General features: G+C 38.0%; 1 protein-coding gene across 5 annotated transcripts in view; it reads right to left on the minus strand.

Moving 5' to 3' along the window:
- The window catches only part of LOC105202478 (activated Cdc42 kinase-like), a 289,383-nt gene that overhangs the window by 222,691 nt on the left and 49,450 nt on the right, over positions 1-17,242 (minus strand). For 4 of the 5 annotated variants that reach the window (XM_039459696.1, XM_039459695.1, XM_026139763.2 and 1 more), the window contains exon 2: positions 8,073-8,165. In XM_039459696.1, coding sequence (XP_039315630.1) covers positions 8,073-8,165 — 93 coding nt within the window. Of the gene's footprint in view, positions 1-8,072; positions 8,166-8,601; positions 8,900-17,242 lie in introns of those variants that run through there. The other variant, XM_039459694.1, reaches the window with a different exon arrangement.

The raw sequence follows: 17,242 nt of genomic DNA on the forward strand, positions 1-17,242 counted from the left end.
TTTTTCCAATCTTCGAAGCACTTCAAAAAATCATTTTTTTTTATCTTGTTCAGCTCCTCCTTCGATGCCGTCTTTATCTCGTCAAGCGTAGCGTAACGTCGTCCTTTCATGGGCCTCTTCAGTTTAGGGAACAAGAAAAAGTCACAGGGGGCCAGATCTGGGGAATACGGTGGCTGCGGCATCATTAGTGTGTTGTTTTTGGCCAAAAAGTCGCGCACAAGCAACGATGTGTGAGCAGGGGCGTTATCGTGGTGCAAAAGCCAATTTTTGTTCTTCCACAAATCCGGGCGTTTCTGGCGGATTGCTTCGCGCAAATTGCGCATAACTTGCAGGTAATATTCCTTATTGACCGTTCTACCCTGTGGCAAGAACTCATGATGCACCACGCCCCTGCAATCGAAGAAAACTGTCAGCAAAACTTTCACATTCGACCGAACTTGGCGCGCTTTTTTCGGTCTTGGTTCGTGCGGCAGCTTCCATTGAGATGATTGAGCTTTGGTTTCCACGTCATAACCATAAACCCACGATTCGTCACCAGTTATGACCCTCTGGAGCAAATTTGGGTCGTCGCGGACAGAGTCCAACATCTCATTAGCAATGTTCATGCGATGCTGTTTTTGGTCGCAATTGAGCAATTTTGGTACGAATTTCGCGGCGACCCGTCTCATGCCCAAATCATTGATAAAAATCGAATGGCACGAACCAATCGATATGTTAGGTCCTCAGCAACTTCTCTAACGGTGATTCGACGATTGGCCAATACCATTTTCTCCACTTCATTAATTTTTTCGTCTGTTGTTGAAGTGCTCGGGCGTCCGGCACGCTCTTCGTCGTTCACATCTTCTCGGCCTTCTGAGAACATTTTGTACCACCGATAAACGTTGCTTCGGTCCAAGGTAGCTTCTCCGTATGCCACAGTCAACATTCGGAATGCATCCGCGCACTTAATTTCGTTTTTCACACAAAATTTGATACAGGTTCTTTGATCCATTTTTTTGAATAGATAACAATCGAAGACGATCCAAAACACGTGCAACCAAAGCAGCTGTCAACAATTAAGTGAACATTCAAAATGGCCGAGCCTGTCGGCATAAGTGAGAGACATGAGTACCAACATAACGCCACAAAAAGATCGAAATTCGAATATACGTAACCCGCGAAAATTCAAAATTCGCGATACTTTTTGAACACACCTCGTATATATAAATACTCAAAACCTCGAGACAATTATTATATATTTCCGACAATTATATTTCCATTTAGTTAAGTTCGCTCAGTTCAAGACTCTGTTCGTTTAAGTTTAAGTCGTTATCTAATCACATGTTCATTTAAGTTCTGAATAAATTTACAATCTCTATTTTCACACATTTAACTCCAAGTGCGATTATTTAACCGAATCCGGCAACCCAACAAGCTTACCCCAACCAAATCCTCGATTCCGACACCGCCCAAAAACTACTAGCGTTACAAGTCTTTTTAAAAATGTTAATAAAATTTGTTTACCAAATTTTCTTAATCAAATGAAATGTAAAGAATGTATTGACATAAAATGTCAATGATTATATGTGCATGGTACAATGAACCATTGTGTTTTAATTATTTTTACGATAAGATTACTATAAAAGCTGTAAACTAATTGTAAAACAGTTATTGCAAATTTTTATTGTAAATGAATTTTTTGTTCTTATTTTTTAGATCTTTTATTCTTGTGTTATACAGGGTGTCAGAAAATAACCTTCCATGCTCTCGTGGGTTGGTAGAGCAAGTCATACTGAAAAAAAGTCCTTTACCATTTTTCATTATTTGCAATAGTTAACGATTTAAAAATTAGTAAAGTTCGGCGAATAAGCGCGTATTTTCCCTGCCCACCGCACGCGGAGACTGCCCGTCGGTCGCCAAGCTAGGAGCAGTCGCGAGTGGCAGCTAAGAAGAGAAAAGCAGCATTGTTTACCGACCAGCGCGATGATGCTCGACTGCCACACACGCAAAGCCGCGCACGCACTGTGTCTTTTAATACGCGTTCATTCGCCAAAATTTACTAATTTTTAAATCGTTAACTATTGCAAATAATAAAAAATGGTAAAGGACTTTTCTTCTGAGTATGACTTATTCTATCAACCTACGAGAGCATGAAAGGTTATTTTCTAACACCCCGTATATTTTTTGTGTTCATGAGAAATTTTAATTTAATAATAAAGAAATAATAAAAAAATATTTTTAAATTTATTGATTTTTAAAAAATAACATTTTATACTAAATAATTAAATACCGTTTAAAAATAATATATAATAATTAAAAAATATAAGATAAAAAAAATCTCATACGCGAGGGTCGAACCTGGGATCTCAAGCGTACCAGTGGATGTCCTAATGCCCTACGCTACGTCGCTTACTCGAAAATCATTCTTCTGTAACAGTTGTGACGTGACATCCCGTTTGGCTGTCCGTCACAGGGATCGTAAGATTCGAGCGAGGAGCGCACGCTGCGGCTTTACGTCCTCTCAGCTCGGAGACGGACGTGTCGGCGCGTGCGCTAATAATTCCGCGTTTTGGTTCTGTGCGCTTGTGTTCGTCCGTTAATTTTAGCGACGTTTTGCGGATCGGCGGCTAGCGGCCATTCATTTTTTTGTATCGACGAAATCTCACCCGGCGAACAGACTGCAAGAAGGAGAACCTTCCGCCACTTGAGATCTTTTGGATCGTACGCAGGATCGCAGTAGCGCGCACGACAGGTGATCTCTCTTCATTTAATTACGTATCTCTTACCGTCGCGCCTGTACGCAACAGTAAGGCCACTGAAATTGCAGTACGCAAAGAGGGAAGGTCCGGCGCAGGGAATGTCGACACTCCACACAGAGCATCGCGTAGGAGACCCCGGACGAGGAGCCGCGAGAGAAAGTTCCTGACGTGGTCCCGAGCGCGGGGGTACCGGATGTCGAAGAGTCTGTAGGGATAGCCGTCCGGCCTCGGAAAAACCGCGGGAAGAGTCGCGAGCTGCCCGAAGATACCGACCTACCTCGAATTGCGCGCCGCGGCGCGACAGCCTGATTAGAGGGTCGCGAGGACCGCGTTGTAAGGCGGAACCAATAGAGCGGCGCGACGAACCCCCGTGCGTGGGGCGAGAGATCCTGCGTGCCGCCTGCCGAATTTCCTCGCGCTATCGATCACTTCACTGTGGATCGCCCAAGAAGCTGCCACGAGCTGGGACGACGGAAGCCGCTAACGACCACTTTTCCGAGCACAACCAGCGTCGTGGTGAGACGAACGAGACTTGTGTAAAGCCACCGATTTCGCCGGTCGGATGAGTCGCGCGTGCGATAGCTGCATTTAGAGTTATCGTTCGCCGTAAAATCTTCCGCCGGGAACACGCCAGTGATCGCGTGCTGTCCGCGTGCTCAGCCGCCGTGCGCCTCATCCGATCAAGTTGCGTCTTAATCTTCTTCGGTTCTGTTTATTGAGAGCGTCGCCGACACCACAGCCAAGTCGCGTTAATTGTGTCATATTCTGGTGTGTCGTCTGTAGTAGCGTTTGTATGTGTTTCTGTTTGGCGATCGCGTATTTCCGAACGCTTGCTTCGTATCGAGTCGCCATAGAATTTCGCGTGAAATGAGAGTGCGTGTGCAGAGTTGCGAGTGTGCACGGCGTGTTTTGTCCAGCGCTACTTAGAATGGAATTTTGACTCTCTCCGTTCGGTGAGCTCGTACCGACGACCGCGTAGTATTTTCCGACCGCGCCCGGGTCGCGAGACATCGTCGCAGAACCATGTGAGTAGTGTTAGAGCTCGGAAATACATTGTCCATTTCTTTATTAAATTGAAGTGTTTTCTTTAAGTTCCCTCGCTCTCCTCTACCACCCCGCCCGCCGCGAAGCACCCCCTCTGCCAATTCCGTGGCTGAGCTACCGGTTAAAAGAGCCCGTTACTGCCCGTGACAAAGTATTTTCGCGTTCCTTTTCCCGGCCTAAATCGCGAGATCGGTAACGTCCTGATCTAAGAGTGGCACGCTCGCTCGTGCCTGGCGCCCAATCGTACCGTCTAACTTCGCGCACTTGATGTGAACGACTTTGCGAACATCTTGGCTACCTAACTAGCGTCGCGAGCAATTAACGTAGTTGCACCACGCTCGTGAGTGCGGTCGCACAGTACTATAGATACTGGAAAGATTTAATCGTCATTTTCTTCAGAATGCTCAAGTTTCGCAACAAACGGCTTTATTATAGTAAAGGTATAAGTGAATACTACACACCCATAAAATTTTATTAAAATCGGCGAGATTATTGTCGCGGCCTCCCCTTGTCAGTTAATGCTAGTGTTTCATGCAAGTGTGTCAATTTTGCTTGTTTTGTTAAGTAGTATATTGCATATGTAATTATGCGATTTAAAGATTTCGAGTCTTATAAATTGAATTATGCTATGATTTTCAAATTTTATGAGTAAAATTAATTGAATAATTATATTGCTTTAAATGTACTTGTATTTTTGTGTTCAACAATACGAGGTGTGTTCAAAAAGTATCGCGAATTTTGAATTTTCGTATATTCGAATTTCGATCTTTTTGTGGCGTTATGTTGGTACTCATGTCTCTCACTTATGCCGACAAGCTCGGCCATTTTGAATGTTCACTTAATTGTTGACAGCTGCTTTGCTTGCACGTGTTTTGGATCGTCTTCGATTTTTACCTATTCAAAAAAATGGATCAAAGAACCTGTATCAAATTTTGTGTGAAAAACGAAATTAAGTGCGCGGATGCATTCCGAATGTTGACTGTGGCATACGGAGAAGCTACCTTGGACCGAAGCAACGTTTATCGGTGGTACAAAATGTTCTCAGAAGGCCGAGAAGATGTGAACGACGAAGAGCGTGCCGGACGCCCGAGCACTTCAACAACAGACGAAAAAATTAATGAAGTGGAGAAAATGGTATTGGCCAATCGTCGAATCACCGTTAGAGAAGTTGCTGAGGACCTAACATATCGATTGGTTCGTGCTATTCGATTTTTATCAATGATTTGGGCATGAGACGGGTCGCCGCGAAATTCGTACCAAAATTGCTCAATTGCGACCAAAAACAGCATCGCATGAACATTGCTAATGAGATGTTGGACTCTGTCCGCGACGACCCAAATTTGCTCCAGAGGGTCATAACTGGTGACGAATCGTGGGTTTATGGTTATGACGTGGAAACCAAAGCTCAATCATCTCAATGGAAGCTGCCGCACGAACCAAGACCGAAAAAAGCGCGCCAAGTTCGGTCGAATGTGAAAGTTTTGCTGACAGTTTTCTTCGATTGCAGGGGCGTGGTGCATCATGAGTTCTTGCCACAGGGTAGAACGGTCAATAAGGAATATTACCTGCAAGTTATGCGCAATTTGCGCGAAGCAATCCGCCAGAAACGCCCGGATTTGTGGAAGAACAAAAATTGGCTTTTGCACCACGATAACGCCCCTGCTCACACATCGTTGCTTGTGCGCGACTTTTTGGCCAAAAACAACACACTAATGATGCCGCAGCCACCGTATTCCCCAGATCTGGCCCCCTGTGACTTTTTCTTGTTCCCTAAACTGAAGAGGCCCATGAAAGGACGACGTTACGCTACGCTTGACGAGATAAAGACGGCATCGAAGGAGGAGCTGAACAAGATAAAAAAAAATGATTTTTTGAAGTGCTTCGAAGATTGGAAAAACCGTTGGCACAAGTGTATAATATCTCATGGGGATTACTTTGAAGGGGACAAAATAGATATTCATGAATAAATAAATAATTTTTGAAAAAACACAAAATTCGCGATACTTTTTGAACACACCTCGTATATCTATTAACTAAATTTTTATTAAAAAATATATCAAGAAAGATATAAATTTATAATAGTTTTTTAAATATTCTTTTCAGATTTTTCAGTTTTTGATATTTAACAATATTCATATAATAAAATAATAAAACTTTTTAAGAGACCAACAATAACAATTTTTTCTTCATAGCTTAATATATCTTCTTTAAAATCGCATTTAAAATTTTCAAATTGGTTTAGAAAAAAAGTTACTTACTTTTATGTAAAAAGCCATTTTTGCATTTTTTTCGACACTATTTGCATTTAAACAACGGTTTAAATGCAAATAGTTGAATTTAATTAACGCCATTCTTTTCTTTATTACAAGATAAAGAAATCTATATTATTGAACCTTCTAAAGCACATATAAAAAATTTTACGCTATAATAAAGAATAGGGTATTTTTATACCCCAGTCTACATTAAAAAATAAAAAAAAATACTATCGTTCCAGAATTCATTTAGATAATTAAAGACAATCAATATTAGATATAAAGTTTGATTTTTAGCAAAGCTAAAGCTTTTCTGAGATTTCTATACTGTACAGTGGTCATCGCTAAGTACAAGAGATGTTCGGAGTTGTACGCGTCGCTCCTCCGTAGTCAATAAATATAAATAACAATTTCCGCGCGTTTAGCGCATGCATTAACAAATCTTGATCGCCAGTTTGTCACATTTCGTGCTTGGATTTGATGGCATGCCAAGCAAACTTGGTTATCTTTGTAAAATAAATTAATAACTCGTTAACTATTGCAAAAATCGCAAAATCATGTAAGACTTTTCGATTTAGTTTAGTCCGCTTTATCTTGCATACGATTGCTTTATCATTATAGGATACTATATAAAATTTAGCCAAATCGGAGAGATTATTTGGTATTCTTCTTGTGATCAATAAAATCTTATAAAAATTTATATATTGTAGAAGGTAAAAAGAAATTTCCTGAAAATTCAAAATATTTTTAATTTTTCCTAATAGCAAACACTCTATCAGTAAAAGTTGTAGAATTAACCTTTACAAGCCGATATCTTTTCTTTAAAAATTTTTTCAACTTTTTTAATATAACATTTATGCATATATAGAACGTACATGTTGCGCCAAATTCCTGAGTTTGTAGCTGGCCATTATTATAGTGGGCAGAACCACCCTGAACGATACAGCTGATATTAAAAATTTTTTAAATTTAAATTTTAGGTCTTTTAAGGATTTTTTATATTGCTAATCACGATTCTGATGTTAGTTAATAGAAATTTTACACAGTGTTGTCAACTTAAATGAGTCTGAATGAGTAACAACAGTTACAATCATGCATAAAACCTTTCTTCAGTGTTGCACAGAGCTAACGGCGTAGACATAGAAAGTTCCTTTTTTATTTCTTTTTTTGTTTCATAATTTTTTTTATTTTTTTATTTATGCACATTAAATTTTGTTTTTAACTACTATAGCGGCTCTCTAAAGGTTAAAATGGTACGATATTTTAACATGAGTTATAAAAATATACAATAAAAATAAAGATTCCCATTAAAAAAAATTAAAGATAATTTTTTTTACATATTCTAATGGTTATCTAAGAACTAACAAATCAATAAAAAATCTTATGTTGTATTGATTTGTTAGTTCTTAAAACTCTACTACTAATTAGAACTATTTTTGTTAAAATCAATACTTTTAGCAAAATTAAACTGTCATTTAAAATAGATCTGTATATGCATGTGAAATGTGTATATAAATATAGAGTCCTATATAAAGAGGAGAAGCGACATTGATGTCTAAAGCTCTAATTGGTAATCTGATTGTTAATTTGATTGGGTATGTGAGCAGCTATGTTGTGACCACAGCTGTTTGCAGAGTGACACTTAATGGTTAGGTTATCCAAAATTGAAACAGAATGAGAAAAGAAACATGGTTAAAATATGTTGATTGTTTATGATTGTGTAACAGTTTAAAGTGTCAGAGTGTTTCAAGTAACAAAATATGTTTATATGAAATGGTGTTTGATGACATTAGAGCAGTCACAATATGGCGATACTGGCGGTATTGGGTAGGATTAGTAGAATACTGGAGGCTGTGGTGTAGGGGTTCGATGTCGCTTCTCTCTTTATATAAGACTCTAGTGTATAGATAAGTTTGCCTTTGTACCTCTCTTTTATCGTTAAAGGCATCCTTAAAGCGAGTTCGACAGTTCTATATAGTATATTGTTTAATTTTCATTATAATAAAATATAATCCAAATAAATGGAAATAAATAATACCTCGAATACCGGGATAATATTGTTGCAATTCAGCTTCCATAAGAAAATCGTGAAGATTTGGCCCATTGCTGCGAGACATTCCGCCGTGTACATCTAGGATTAAAATAAATATATTAATAAACAAACATAAATATAAATATATAGTTGTATTTCGACAATAGAAGGAAGAAAATAAAGTGATTCTATTAAGTGCAAAAATTCGTTTTAATTAGAAATGAGACTAATAAGAGTCAGCACGGGTATAAGTGTGCAATCATAAATACTGATATCTAAATTTTTATTCATTCTAAATTACAAAAACAAACATTTCGACTAACTTTGAAATCATCCTCAGTGTATTAAATAAATAAATCTTAAAAATTGTCCAGCCAACATCATAACGCAATAAACAGTCAAGTCACCATGGTTTGTTAAATCCGTAGTGGCATCTTTATCATAGTGACGACAGAATTAACACTTCTGTATATAATTTATGTGTGTTATATTTTAGATGACATACAATTTCATTAATGCTGATATAGTGACTCACCCATTAGAATTGATGAAAACTCGTCAAGCTTTAAATAGCGCTTTTCAATCAAAAATAATCTCCTGACAAAAATATCTAATCGAAAGATTTCCGCTCCGCAACGAGACGTGCTCCTCGTCTCAAGTAAAATTGTTTACTGACTAATTAAATCTAGTCCAATCGATATTGATGAGACATACTAAGAGAACACACAATGTTAAGCGGTCAAAATATACATACGAGGTGTGTTCAAAAAGTATCGCGAATTTTGAATTTTCGCGGGTTACGTATATTCGAATTTCGATCTTTTTGTGGCGTTATGTTGGTACTCATGTCTCTCACTTATGCCGACAAGCTCGGCCATTTTGAATGTTCACTTAATTGTTGACAGCTGCTTTGCTTGCACGTGTTTTGGATCGTCTTCGATTTTTACCTATTCAAAAAAATGGATCAAAGAACCTGTATCAAATTTTGTGTGAAAAACGAAATTAAGTGCGCGGATGCATTCCGAATGTTGACTGTGGCATACGGAGAAGCTACCTTGGACCGAAGCAACGTTTATCGGTGGTACAAAATGTTCTCAGAAGGCCGAGAAGATGTGAACGACGAAGAGCGTGCCGGACGCCCGAGCACTTCAACAACAGACGAAAAAATTAATGAAGTGGAGAAAATGGTATTGGCCAATCGTCGAATCACCGTTAGAGAAGTTGCTGAGGACCTAAACATATCGATTGGCTCGTGCCATTCGATTTTTATCAATGATTTGGGCATGAGACGGGTCGCCGCGAAATTCGTACCAAACGCCCCTGCTCACACATCGTTGCTTGTGCGCGACTTTTTGGCCAAAAACAACACACTAATGATGCCGCAGCCACCGTATTCCCCAGATCTGGCCCCCTGTGACTTTTTCTTGTTCCCTAAACTGAAGAGGCCCATGAAAGGACGACGTTACGCTACGCTTGACGAGATAAAGACGGCATCGAAGGAGGAGCTGAACAAGATAAAAAAAAATGATTTTTTGAAGTGCTTCGAAGATTGGAAAAACCGTTGGCACAAGTGTATAATATCTCATGGGGATTACTTTGAAGGGGACAAAATAGATATTCATGAATAAATAAATAATTTTTGAAAAAACACAAAATTCGCGATACTTTTTGAACACACCTCGTATGTGAGTAATAAATAGATAAATAAATAAAAATAGAGAAATAACAAACCAAAAGAAGTCGTGTTGTGTAAAAATAAATTAAAATTATTATAGTTTATTGGTCACTTTTTTAAATAATGACTGTCCTCTTGAATTTATTTTCTAAATAATTAATAACCGCCTGAAATCTCTTATTCGTAAAAACACACTTACTAGGAAGACCTCTCAACTACTAGTCGCCGATCCCGACAAATAATACCAGACAAATATATCATTGAAAGGTACTCGCCGAGGTGACCACCTGTATATGTATAGGTTGTTGCCTCTCGAATAAACCTTGGTACGTTATTTATAAGATGTAAAGTCGGAGCTTCATAACACAAAAAATACTTAATAAAAGTAAACATCAATATAGTGTTTTGAAAAACTCTCAGCTCTTAGACATAAAGCTTTTTTTGCTTATAAAAAGAAATAAAAATTTTGAAAAAATTTAGGTAAGTGGTGAGAAAAAGAAATAAAAAAAAAATTAAAAAAATTTTTTTAATTACTGTCATAAAGTATTTTTGCAACCATTTAATTTTCATTGAGAACATTTTTCTCTCTCTTATAGTTTCGATGATACACGCTTCAAAAGAAAAAACTGATTTTCTTCAAATGGGTGTTTTACCCTTAAAAGTGCATTAAGGCACGTATAAAAAAAAATACGTGTCCCTTATTTTTATCTGTACAACAATATATTAAAGACTCGTCAAAATCGGAAGAGAACACCTCGGAACCTTTCCTTGTGAGATATCGCGTCTCCCAACCGCGACGTGGTAGTAGTGTCAACTGGCGACAATCCGGCAGATTGCGCGTCTCGCGAAATCACAGGACAACAACTCACGACATATCCTCTCTAGTGGAATGGTCCTCACTGACTGCAGAGTCCTGCATCTAAGTAGCCATCTCCACCCGAGCTCGCTCTAATAGATGAGTCGATGGAAGAGACCAGCCGTCATGAATCTCGTATTGCCCGCAAACCAGGAAATCTCGCAAAACGATATTCTTCGTGGCCGCGGCTCATTCGCATCACCGCGTACATGCAATTAAAAAATTAAAACAGCGCGCCAAAACATACCAAATACCGTGGTATCCCGTATACCGCCCGTATAGGTGCATAGCAGGGGACCCCGAAGTTTCTCCATAACAGCACGTCGATTCATGTCTTCTCTCTGTCTGTCGCGAAACCCAGCGTCAAGCAAGAAGAATGCACTATCGTAGCGCCTCCACTTGCTGCATCCTTTTCGCTTGACACTGAATCGAGAGACAACGCGATGCTATAGGCAAACGCAGTGTTCTTTGCGCTACCATGTTATGCGAGCGGAATACCACGGTAATTGGTCGCGCGTTGTTTTAATTTTTAATTGCATAAAGAAATTTACTCAAATACAAAGATTTGTTTAAAAAATAATGTAAATAGAATTACGATTCTTAATAATAAATTAAAATTATGTCATCACGACAATACAGCTTCAATTCATAGAACTGTTACTTTATGTCTCAATAATTTTAATTAATTAATAAAACTTGTAAACCTCTTTCAACAAATGGTTTTAAAATAATCTGTATTATAAAATAACAAACAACCCCGCGAGTGTCCAGTGCTCGTTGGTGTGCCGTCGGCGTTTCTTGATCACCTGTCGCTCGTCATTATTGCAACGCCCGAGCTCGCGGTAAACAATTATATTTGTGACTTTGAGTTTAATAAAATTGTGACTGTTAAAACAGTGAAATTACTCGCAACCTATGACGCGCTGTGCTCCTTCTTCGCGCTTACACGTTTTATCCCGCACGCTCTCTCGCTCCTGCTCTCTCCTTCTCTCTCCCGCACTCGCTACGTCGCGTTTCCACGACAAACCGTAGCACACCCGACGTTCAAATTCGCGCCGTTGCCTCGCACTCTCGCGAAGTGATCCCGCCATTCAATTTACGCGCACAAATTAATAAAATTTCGACAGTGCGGCGTGAACACTTTCGATTAGATACTTTTGTCAGATTATTTTCGATTGAAAAGCGCTATCCAAAGCATCACCAAGTCTTCATCAATTCCAATGGGTGAGTCACTACATTAGTGCTAATGAAATTGTATGTCATATAAAGTATAACACACATAAATTAATAAATATAACACACATAAATATAGAGAAATTTCAATTCCGTCAATACTGATTAAAATACCACTACAAATTTAGGAAACCGTTGTGGACTAATGGCGGCTAAACAATTTTCAAGATTCATATATTTAATATGCTCCAAAGTGAGTCAAAACGTTCATTTTTGTAATTTAGAATAAATAAATATTTAGTATATCAATATTTGTGATTGCGCATTTATATCTGTGCCGACTCACATTAGTCTCATTTCTAATTTTCAATTGTTTAAATTTCAAGAGTCTTAAAAAACTAATTACATATTAATATTATTAAAACTCAAGCATCAATTTGGTAAGTAAAATTTTTTTAGTACCAAATTTTTTTTTCTTAGTTTTTTCAGGGGGAAATGGGTATATAGATGCAAATCAGCATCAATTATTATGTTAAATTAATTAATTAAATATAAATAGTAATATTACTAATTCTTATTCGACATGCTGTGTTACGACCGAAATTAATTCGGCGCACATTCTGGTTGAATTCGGAGAAGTATATAAAATCACACAAATAAATATAAGCACAAAGATCAAGCTGCGACCGAAGAAGGCTTTCTTACTATCATTGTGCTGTTACACTATCGCTCCAATAACATATTTGTAATTAAAATTTTTTTGTTTAATCAATAATGTAACTACCGTTATTTTTACAATCTTTTTTCTCAACATTCTGGTAACGTACAAATGTCTCTATTATATCTAAAATAATATTAATTCTGTATTAAAAAAGAATAAAATGTGGTTTTCAAAAAAATATTCAATCCATTCAAATCATTTTGTAATTAATAAAAATGATAATCCGATGGTACGACATTAGAAAAATAAGGTGCGATGACATTCCATTTCAGCTCTTTTAGTTTGCGCAAGATATGCAGTGTATAGTTTTGCGTTATTGTGATGAAAAACAAATTCCTGAGGGGGGGGGGGGGCTAAATTGGACACTACTCCTGGAATATTATCTTTAAATGTAAAACAACCGATACTCGTTAATGCGCAAAATTAGCTCGCGGCTAGATTAACGGACTAAGTTTGAAGTGGAAAAGAGAAAATAAATTGATACGCAATATTGAGAGATGATTGACGACTATAACATTTACTTCTACTATAACGTTCTAATACATCATATATATTTTCAAGCCAGAGTGCGAACAGCGCGTCCGCGGTGAGTTACAAAAATATATTAAGAAAAAAAGAGACAAAGACAGGGCGGAAATGTAATTCTTTATAATCTAAATCTTCGGATAGGCAACAATATTGAGAAATAAATACTATGTGCTATTTAGTCTTTACAAGCAGCCTTGGCCGCAAAGTTGCGAGAAAATCTCGCGGTTCTCGGAATCGGTACCGGTTTTTCCGAGTATTCCGGCTAGCCAAGTTTCTGCGCGCGGTCGTGTTTATATTCGGCGGGGCGCGGTGTACCGCGCGTTGACGGCGCAAATACATGGGCTAGCCCGGTGCATTCGTACGCCGAATCAATCGTTCCCGCGACGCGTCAGGCTTAATAGCCGGTGAAGTGGTTCTGGCTGGCGCGGAGTCGTTGGATTTCGCCAGAAACACCCGGAGCTACCAAGTACCTTGGTGGCGGCAAAGAACTTTTACTGCCTTGGTCTCCAGGGTGACTATGAGAAAGAGAGAAATGTACTCTCTCAAGCGTCGGCTCGTCGAGTACCTCGACAGTAGCAAAAAACCTTTACCGCTTATTCTCGCCGAAGAAGTTTCGGATCAGGATCGGGAACAGTAAATGGAAACCGAGTGTGCAAGTGGAGGACTTTTATACCCCCTGACTCGCGCGTTTGGTCGTTTACGCGTAATCTTGTTTTCTTTCAAGATTTCATTTCGGGATTCCCGTTCCTCCACGGTTGCCGATACAGACGCGCTATCGCGGGGATTTCTTCCTGCGACTAGTCGGTGATGCGCGTGCGTGCGGCCTTCTATCGCGCACAGGTCCGCCTCGTGCTAATGGCCGCCTTCGGCCGCTAGTGGTGTTATCGTGGTAAAAGCGTTTAGATCATGGTGGAAGTAGACATGGTGTGCGCGAAACTCGCAAACCACGCCCCTTTTTCGCATCGAGAGACTGTAAGTCCCCAAGTCTGCCAACTACGAAAAACTAAATGTTTGATGATATCAGGTTACTACAACTGTTTTGATTGCATCTTTGTCACACTCTGCTATATGTTCGTTGTGTCCTTTTCTCTGATACCTGATACATATCATTATGTCTCTGAAGGGTACCAAATAATGTATCCCTCTGATGAATTAATTCATATTAGTAAAATTGTTGAAAAATGCTTTATAAATTTTCATGGTGACTACTTTTCCCAAGAAAATTATGTAATACACAAAATAATTACACTTGTTAAAGAAAATATCGAATACTATCAATGCATTCTCGATGAAATATTATAATTAATGTTTGGTACGAACTCATACTTATATACGAGTAGAAAAATAAATAAAAAATATGTTCAAAAAGATAGTAGATTAATGTTAACGTTACGGCTGAAGAAGGTCAAGTAAGACCGAAACGTTTCGTAATCACAATCTTTTTAGATTTTAATAAATTTATTAAATTAATAATCGTCTTGCTTGTTTACGGCCTACAATTAATCTGTGATTTATAACACGAGCGCGAAACCATTGGTTTAAATATATCAGAGTTTTTTTTATATACTATAAATAAAAGTCGTTTATTATTATCCTTTATTATATTAGTTTTTTTCCTTTAATATTATCTTACATTTATATACTTTATTATTATCTTACATATCGTAGTTGTCGTTAAATAAAATTGACCAGAAATAATCAATTACAATTGGTACTGAACTGGTCACAAACAGGAGATTTTAAAACCAGCTCTTAGAAATTGTAATAATATTACGATATTCTTTGATTACTATGGAAAAGTTTATTTATAAAAGTCCGCGATGCTAGAAATGGCTAGAAATCGGTCCGAGTTCTCAGATCGAAAAGTTTGTAACCAATCAATGTTTAGCTTTTACGGAAAAGTGACAAGCTAATTGATCACACAGTTCTCAGCTCGAAAAGTTGCACCGAGTTTTAGCATTGTGGAGATGAATCTTAAGATTTTCTTTTCAAAATTATCGACATCTTCCATGCGTTTTTTATATCGAATTTAATGTACATTTTATTATAATTATACGATAAGTGCAATCATACGACATTCACGCACGTATATGATAAAAAGAGACCGAAAGAATACTAAATGACGTGCGTGCAACGAAAACAAACACATTCAGTTGTAACAACTTTACGGAGTTAAACAAGGTTGGTACACATGCGGACTTACGGTCAAAAAATAAGTGAGAGGGCAAAGAATTAGAGAGAGACGCTTGCAAACTGCGCACACCATGTCTACTTCCACCATGGTTTAGATAGATGCGAGCGCGTTTTCTGTTCTTTAAAGCCAAACAGCGGCCTCCGACTGGTGTTCGCTAGGAATAATGCATGTAATATGCATGCATTGTTACAAATGGTTTAATTATTGACCGTACTTATCAAAATTAATCGTTTGGTCAACAAATAGCAGCTCAAAATAATCCAGCAAACACAGAATACAGCTGCAATATTGCATTGGAGTAACACGTGAAATAACGGATGTTACCTCACAATCATGTAAATGCAATCTAAATTGTTATTGAAATACAATTAACTATTTTATGTAACTGTTACATTTTTTTTATTTTCTTGTAATATTAAAATAACAGCAACATAACATAACTTATATAACGGATTTTATATTTCACCTACATTATCGTTCCATAAAATGTTATATGGTATTTATATTGCATCAGATATAACTATTACATTAAAATTATATTTAATTTTGGAATAGCTTTCAGTAACGCCATTTAGCGACACGCGATTCACGTTTGACATCCGATTTATCCGACGTACGAGGATCCGATATTTCGTAATACGTTCGGATTCCCCATTTGGATGATGATTGTGAATATGACTACTAAGTTGGGTTTAATTTCTAGAAGATCAGAAAACTGTAAAATATCAGAAAAAACAATTGCTGGGGAGCATTCAGCTATGGAATCAGATTAAATGCACTCAAAGCTCTGCTCGTAGAGGTTATAGCTATTATTTTGTATAGTTTATCGCGCGCTAACGCAGCTATAATATATGACACGGAGGTCAAGTTTTTCGCATAGAATTAGTTTAAAAACATGTGTCAACAACTTTCAAAAAATTCATACAAAACAAGGCCAAACGCGTTAGCACGCAACAAACTATTTTTATACAAAGACTATTTGAAAAGTTTCCGGCCTTTTTAAGAAAAACACATATTTCGAAGCAAAACAAAATTTATTTCTCGACGTAATCTTCATGCAACTCGATATATTTAGTCCAACGTTTCTCCCATACTTTTAAACCGTCAGAAAAATTAATTGTCTAAACCAGAAAAATATTGGTTTACAGCGTTTTCCACCTCAGCATTTGACTTATATTTTTTTCCCCTAAAAATTTTTTTCAAATTTAGAAACAGGAAAAAGTCGCTGGGAGCTAGATCTGGCAAAGAGTGGGTGCGGAAGCAATTCAAATTTCAATTCGTTCAATTTTGACATTGCGACCATGGACGTGTGAACCCGAGCGTTATCCTGGTAAAACAGGATTTTTTTCTTGGCCAAATGCGGACGTTTTTTCTTAATTATGGCCTTCAATTTATCCAGCAATGCAGCGTAGTACTCTCTGTTGATTGTTTCATCCTTTGCAAGGTAATCGATAAGAATTATTCCACAACTATCCTAAAAAACTGTCGCCATCACTTTTCCTGCAGAGAGAATGACCTTTGTCTTCTTCGGAGATGGTTCCCCCACCGCAATCCACTGCTTTGACTGTTGTTTGGTCTCAAGCGTATGGTAATGTACCCAGGTTTCATTAACGGTTATCATTCGCAGTAAAAATTCCGTTGGATTTTTGTGATACAGGCTAAGACACTCGCGCGACATGTCCATCCATATGCGCTTTTGATCGATCGTCAACAAGCGCGGCACCCAGCGCGCGAATAATTTTCTCATATCCAATTCTTGATGTAAAATCTTGTGCACCCGTTCTGATGATATCCCACAAGCTTCAACAATATCCTTAACAGTCAATAGACGATCTTCATCACAGTTTGAGTCACTAAATCAATCATTTCGTCAGTTGTAGCAATTTTTGGATGCCCGGAACGTTCCTCGTCTAAAATGCTCGTACGACCACGTTTGTACTCGGCCAACTAATGTTTGACCGTTGTAAATGAAGAGGCTTCTCCGTATACAGAGTCTAACTCATTTTTTATTTCCTGAGTCTTTTTCCCT

This window comes from Solenopsis invicta, chromosome 2, assembly GCF_016802725.1.
Source record: "Solenopsis invicta isolate M01_SB chromosome 2, UNIL_Sinv_3.0, whole genome shotgun sequence".
Taxonomy (NCBI): domain Eukaryota; kingdom Metazoa; phylum Arthropoda; class Insecta; order Hymenoptera; family Formicidae; genus Solenopsis; species Solenopsis invicta.